General features: G+C 31.3%; 1 protein-coding gene across 2 annotated transcripts in view; it reads right to left on the bottom strand.

Annotated features, from left to right (window-relative positions):
• Window positions 1-4,246: 4,246 nt before the first annotated feature.
• Window positions 4,247-7,520, bottom strand: part of LOC117172102 — a 10,356-nt gene continuing 7,082 nt past the window's right edge. For both annotated transcript variants that reach the window (XM_033359880.1, XM_033359879.1), the window contains one exon: window positions 4,247-4,558. In XM_033359880.1, the coding sequence (XP_033215771.1) occupies window positions 4,322-4,558 (237 nt within the window). In that variant the 3' untranslated portion in view covers window positions 4,247-4,321. The remainder of the gene's footprint in view (window positions 4,559-7,520) is intronic.

Genomic DNA, 7,520 nt, shown 5'->3' on the forward strand with positions numbered 1-7,520 from the left:
TTTATTGTACTCTAATACATTTCCCAAAGTTTCAGCTCGATATTTTATTTACAAAAAAAGTTCTGAGGTTCAAAAAAACATTCAGTGAACTGAAAAACTGTGATCGGTAATATAGGTATTTAGCTGTGTCACATGCCCTTAAAAAACCAATAATTGTTACAATATGTACCAACAATAATGCATTTTTATCTAAACTTTTTGCCTGAAATCTAGAAATCTATAATAGCATGTTCACGATATGTATTTAAAAAAATACAATATCCTTATTAATTAAAAAATTAAGTTGATCAAATTTGTATTAAAAAATCGATTTTTACATTCTCATTCATGAGAGTGTAATGTGATCGTCCAAATTTTCGATCTCTGGTTTTTAACGGATCTTTACGTTTCCGCACTCACAGAATTCAAAAATCATAAGATTTTATCGGTGTTTGTCAGCCTGTCTGTCTGTATGTCTGTACGTATGGCTACCTAAATGTTGTAGCCACGCTAACTTTTGATGGATTTGTCCAATCAAGTCAGCCTTTGATACACTTATTATAGTTCCAAAAATGAAGGCTAAATTCGTTAAGCAGATATTTCCAACCAAATTTTAAAAACTTAGAGCATTTTCAAAAATTTAGAAAATTTTGTTTTCAAAATTGAAATTTTTTGTCCAAGTTTCTTATAGATGGATATTAGATTTGAAAATTATCCAAATAAAATTTTTTATTTTGACGAGAAATAAAAAATATATTTTTTTCTAAAAGATTAAATAATTTCATTTAAATTCATCACTAGATATGAAATATATTTAAAAACTATGTCAGTTACATTTTTCGATCAGACAAAAACTCAAAAAACTTAAGATTTTTCAAAATTTGAATAAACATTTTTTATGAGTTTTAGAAATTTTTGTTAAATTTTCTGATGCGCGTCAAAAAGAATTGCAAATTATCCTAATTACATTTTTAAATTCGATAAAACATCAAAAAGTTATATGCTTTTCAACATTTTGAAAATTTTCTATAAAAGGAAAAACAAATTTTTCAATAGGTTCAGAAATATCAATTCAAATTTATACTAGATGTAAAATACATGTTTTTCTAAACTATTATCATGAAATTTTGTAATTAGATAAAAGTTCCAAAAGTTGGATGATATTCAACAATATGCTATTTTGATTTTTTAAGAGCTCCATAATTTTAAAACGTTATTTTTAGTAGATTTTAACAAGATTTACAAATTATTTTGATGAAATTTTTCAAGTGGACACGAATTATCGAGCGCGAAGCGCGAGTTTCGTAATGAGAATGTAGTCGTCAAGCCGTAGGTGCTTTGAGAACCTTCTTTAAAATCAAATCGAAAAAAATCTAGTTACGATTTATGGTTGTAATTCCTCACAAGCGTGCCCGCGCGCCCTAGGCGAGCTCAAACTTGGCGAATCGCAGCGCGCGCAGCGCGTAATGAGAATGTGCCCACGCAGCGGGAAAATTTTTTCACATTTGCTCACCTTTACATCCTAATTTATAGAATCGATTGGTATCAAATTTTAATGAGAAGTAACTAGCAACAGATTTTCGATACATTTTTTTAACAATATCAGGTATCTTGAATAGCTTTAAAAATTTTACGTATGTAGCGTAAAAAATGTAAATAAAAAAAAAATTTGAATTGAGATTGAAAATGAAGATTAAATGAATATTATTATATAATATATTATTATATTATTATTTTATAATATTGAGATTCAACGAATAATAAATCAATTTAATTTTCAACATAAAAATTATCAAACAATTAATTAAATTTTTCACGTATCGATGCGCACGCTTTTGAGCACGTGTACGCATTTGCGCATCATGCATATCAGTGTTTTTCAACTTTTTTGTTTATATACGATATGTAAAATATAGCATTTTATTAAAATAATATAATATGCCAATTAAAAATTAATGTAATAGAATCAAAAGGCGACTCAAATATTTTGCGGAATATTGACTTATTGTTGCATGGCGCCGGTTATACTAGGATGATTTACTTTTGCGTTTATAATATTTTTTTCCAAAACTCGTATGCATTCACATGAAGCCATGCTAAAATACTCAATAGAGTTGTTTCGCGATGTTAGATAAAATAATATTTAAATACATAATTTTAATCTGAATAGAAGGTGTGTTATATATATTTTTTCTTTTATGCCATTCAACAGAAAAAATATTAGAAATTGAAGGTGGTAAACACTTATACAAATTGATGTCACGTGGATGTTACGTGATTCAGAGGTTCTCATAATTATCTATCAATGTGACGATGTAAAACTCATGATAAAGAGGTTAGGGCAAGGTCTGCTGTCAATTCTGACTATTTTGATTTGATAGCTTTATTTGCTAAAGTTTATGTGACAAAAAAAGTTACCCTGTTGTAATGTTTGGTTTAAGAGTTAGTAGTATGTTGCAGGAAAACTGTAAGTACAATTATTAACACATTTTAAAATCGTACATATTTACGAATTGTTCACTAAACATGACTACATTTAAGTTATTTTTCAATGAATTCTTTATACATACCACAAATATATCTATTTTCGGTAGATTTTCTCTATTTGGTTTTACGAAACCCTCCTTTGACATTTTGTTTTAAACAATATTTTGCGACTTCTATTTTCGATGTGCACATAACCAAAATAAAAGACCGACATAGAAAAATATATTTGAGAATTACTGACAAATGAGCTGTGATTGGTGGAAAATCCGACCCCTTTGACGTCAAAGGGACCCTCCAATGGACATCGTGATACAAAATTCATATTTCACCATAAAATTAAAAATAGTAAACAATTTATAAAAAATATTTTATTGGCATTTTCATAATTAGAATTTTATATACTATAAGATCCATTTATTGGGAAAATGATATCTGACTTTGCGAACAACCCTATTCAAATCAAAGGCAAAGATGACTTTCCGTTCTTTGGCCATCTTTTTAATTGCTTAGCTACTGACGCGTGCGAGACCGTACAGCAAACGTGGTGGGAGGTGAAGGAACTGCGCAATTTAAAGTATAGCCCAGACATTTGCTACTTTTACACCGTATTAAGTAGGTAATGCGCGCTTCTTTTGTTGCTTATACGGTTTATTAAGGGGTCTTGATTAAAATTCAAAGTTTTCTAGAAATTACACCCGTACGTCCCGCAAATATTGTTTAAAAAAAGTTCAAAAAATCTTGTTTGCGTAGAGTGGCCCGCCCCATTGCATTTTAGAGAAAAATTTTCAAAAGCAAAATTAAACTTTACAATAATCAAACGCGAATAGGTCATAAGTTATAACCTCACGAAGTTGACCGCTTTTGACCTATTTTCAGGGCAAATTACGCGTGTTTAGTTTTTTTAAATACTTTACTTCTCCGTGAAGCTACATAGGTGGTACAAGAGAAAAAGTCTCAGGGCAGGTAATTCTGCGGAAATCTAAAAAAAGAAGTAATCTTCTAGTCTTCATAGATCAAGAGTTATGAATCTTTAAAAAAAACTTTTTTTTTGTTCTTTTGAGCTACTTATAGCCATAAAAGTTGATGGTAAAAAGACCTTTTTTCTTACGAGATGCCTGGACTATATCAGATTGTTATTAAATAAAGGATATAACTGTTTTTGGCTGTAGTTTAATCTTTTTTGTTCAAGAATTCGATCAAGTGGTTAAAAATTCATTTATTTTGCTGAAAATTCAAACCCTTTGCTTGAAACTTCTACTATTGTATTCTAAAAAATTATTTTCTTTTGGCTAGGAGATATAAATGTTTCTTAAAAAATTCAACTCCTTGTAGTTGAAGTTTAATCTTTTTAGATTAAAAATTGGACCACTTGATTCAAAAGTCATTTTCATCGAAGAAAAATATTTCTGCTGATGTTAGTTGCGAAAAATAACATTAATATTAATTCTAACACTGTCATCAGAGCATCCAATTCTTAACATTAATGAATACAATAAATAATAATCATAATAAATTCTTGACTATACATGTGCAATTGCTCAACTTTTTAACTAACTATTTAAAATAATTCTAATGCTGAAAAAAACATTGCTAACTTTTTTCTGCCCATTGACTCATACATACACATTTAACTCAACAACGACAACAAATAAATATACATACTATTATTACGATCTCATTATAAATAATGGGATGAATTCATTTATAATATTTTTACACGCACTTGTATCATATTTTAAAATAGAAAAGTTTAACGTCACATTCCCCTTAATGCAATAATATATTACAATATGAAAGTGAATTATTTCATTTATAATAATTTAATAAGTTTATTTTCATAACCTTCACTTTATAATCATCTCGAAGAAAATTTTATTTCACAATCCGTGGACGTGAATAAAAATACCAAGCACCCAATGAAGACGCCCCAAGCCGAAGGGCTTAAAATCTTCAGAACTCTCGAGTCTAAAGAGAAAAAGGGCATTGCTGATAAGGTACCCGACGCTGTAATCAAGGACGTTGAATCCAATAATTCATCCACAGAATAGGAGATTTCCCGTTTTTCTAAAAGCCGATTTTCCTTCAGCGAAACCTGGAACAATTTCAATTATTGCTTTAAATTTTATTTGCTAAAAGGGAAGGCTCGGATAGTACGACTTTTTCAACTGTTTTTTTTTTTTTTTAAATCATCTATATTAGTTAAAAAATCATCTTTTTGGTTGAAAATTAGCTTTTTGTTGAAAATTATCTGTTTTGATAAAAAATTGAACTATTTGTTTGAAACTAATCTTTTTGTTGAAAATTCAACTATTTGGTTAAGAATACATTTTTTTTAGATTGTAATCGATCTATTTGTAAAAAATTTAACGTTTTCTTCGGGTACTTCAATTATAATAGTTTTTTATGCAAAAGCTTCATTTTCGGAGAATCGTTGGCAAAATGACGGCGGTTTTTTTTAAATATTCAGTCTAAAGTATAAAGAATATATTCCATGATTGTAGTCCGCCCTGTGTTCAAACCTTGGAGAGATTTTTTGCCTTGAAAACGAAATATCACATTTCTTGACAAAACGACAAAAAGTAGAAAAAATTCAAAAATAAGATACTTGTTTCTTTAAAAAGGTTCTAGGAAAATGTCTTTTAATACTTTTTTCTATATCCCTAGTGGGTCAAAACCATGAACATCCCAAGAACGTCCTTGGGACTTTCCTAGGACGTCCAATATCAGTGCAATCGACGTCTCTAAAATATCTAATGTCCTAATCAGATCCTAAAGACGTCTTAGACATAGGACGTTTTTGGGACATCTTTCGTAATAACATGAGACATCCTAAGAATATCCCTAGGATATTCAAAAGACGTGTTCCAAAGGACGTGTTCCAAAATACGTCTTCGGGATGTGCCAAAGACGCCTCTAGGACATCCTTAATGCACCGACACAGGGCACAATTTCATGAACTATATACTCTTTACATCAGGACAAATCTTGATAAAAGTGCAAAAAAAAAGGTTGAATTTTGAATAAATGGACTGAATTTCATGTAGGCCATTTCGCAAGCATGCAGACCATATAGCACTTCTGCGCTCGTGCGCATTGCTCTTGTTGTGTCACGTGTTATCCCCACTCCAAGAAAGCGGGAGCCCCACTCCAGTACGTTTCACTTTAAACGAATTTCAAGCAGTGAAGTGGGTAGAACACGTGACGCGACATCAGAAATGCGCATGTGCGCGAAAGCGATTTATTGTTGGTATGCTTCGCAAACAATAACGATCTCGCGGTTGCTCGTCTGGGTTGCTGGAAGTAAAAAGATTGAAAAAGATAGCAACGTATCGTTAGAAAAAGATAGAGATATTTAATCCTTCCAAAATACACACTTTGCATCCAGCAAACTCTATCTTTTTCTTTCCACTCTCTATCCGTCGCATTTACTTCGATCTATCTGTTTTCATCCCTGGCTCTACCCCTTACAGTCACAACTGTCTATATTTTTCTATACATGACTTACTAGTCGAAGTTCGAACTCTGCAAAGGCATCGGCTCACCATCCAGTTATAGACGGTGCAAATGATTTCAATTGTATCTGAGTTTTACAGACAGCAACCTACTACTGGTAACTTGCTGGTAATAAGTCAGGGATGTACTTTAACTAGCGCGTGCCTTATTGCTAAAGATAGACGTGGATAAGCGAAGGATTTGTTTGGATAGAATGAATAGGATTTAAGAAGATAGGGCTATCTCATATTTAAAAAAATATAGAAATCGATTCACTTGTATAAAAAAATAGGTATTTGAACAGATTTACTATATTTTGGTTTGTCTAACGAATAGAAAATAATAGAGGTGGGTAAGTGAAGGATTCAGATAGAAAGACTGGGATTCAAGAAGATAGGGCTATCTTATATTCGATAAAAGATATAAATGGATTCACTTGGACAGAAAAATAGAGATTAAAAAAGATAGACGAAATTTAAGATTACCGAACGCATAAAAAAGGATAGAGGTGGATAAGATGTGGATTAATTTAAATAGAAAGACTGAGATTCACGAAAATAAGGGCTATCTTATATTTTTGAAGACAGAAATGGATTCACTTGGATAGGAAAGCCGGGATTAAAAATAAATAGACAGTTTGTTATTGCCCAACGGATAGAAAAGAATAGAGGTGGATAAGTGGAGGATTCATTTAGATAGAAAGACTGGGCGTCACAAGGATAGGACTATCTTATATTTCCGAAGAGATAGAAATGGATTCACTTGGATAGGAAAATAGGAATTTAGAAAGTAGATGAAATCTTAGATTGTCTAACGGATAGAAAAGAATAGAGGTACACGGAAAAAAAGATGTCGCACAATGATATCGCAAAACTTCTATATTGCAAGAAAGCGCAATATGATAACGTACAATCAGGTCCCAGAGCTTTGTACGATATTATAATGCACTAATATCACAGACAAAAATGAAGTTAAATTTGTTTGCTGTCGTCTGCTACGGCGCCCTTAGCAGCCCTTCGAGCTAAAAATCGCGACTCTAGATTTAAAACAATTACAGAGAAAATTAAAAATTTGCTGTAGGTAAGACTTGCAACTGTTAATGCTTAAACATATTTCAGCGAAAGTTTCACTGAGGTTAGGAAAATAATTCTGAACTCGTCGACTGCGTCGCGCTGAAGTGAGCAAATTTCAGTAAAACATGTAGAATCTGCGACAGAAAACACAAAAAAATATGTACTTACTGATATATTTCCTCTGAAATAAATCACATTATTATAGACAAATTAGAACTTACTTAATACAATTTAGCAAAAGCGCAAAATGTAACTGACGGATGGGAATCCCCATTTCTTACGTTATAGATTGTACAATTATGCGGTATGTAATGTAAAAACTTGCAATGTACGATATCACGATTTTGCGCTATTATAATGCGATAATTACGATATATAGCGCAGGAATTACTATACGAGGGTGGATTGATAAGTTTCCGGCCTGACCAAGAAAAACAACGTTTTTAAGAATTTTTTTTTTATTTCTCAACATAATCTCCTCCAAGGCTG

Source organism: Belonocnema kinseyi, chromosome 4 (genome assembly GCF_010883055.1).
Source record: "Belonocnema kinseyi isolate 2016_QV_RU_SX_M_011 chromosome 4, B_treatae_v1, whole genome shotgun sequence".
NCBI lineage: Eukaryota > Metazoa > Arthropoda > Insecta > Hymenoptera > Cynipidae > Belonocnema > Belonocnema kinseyi.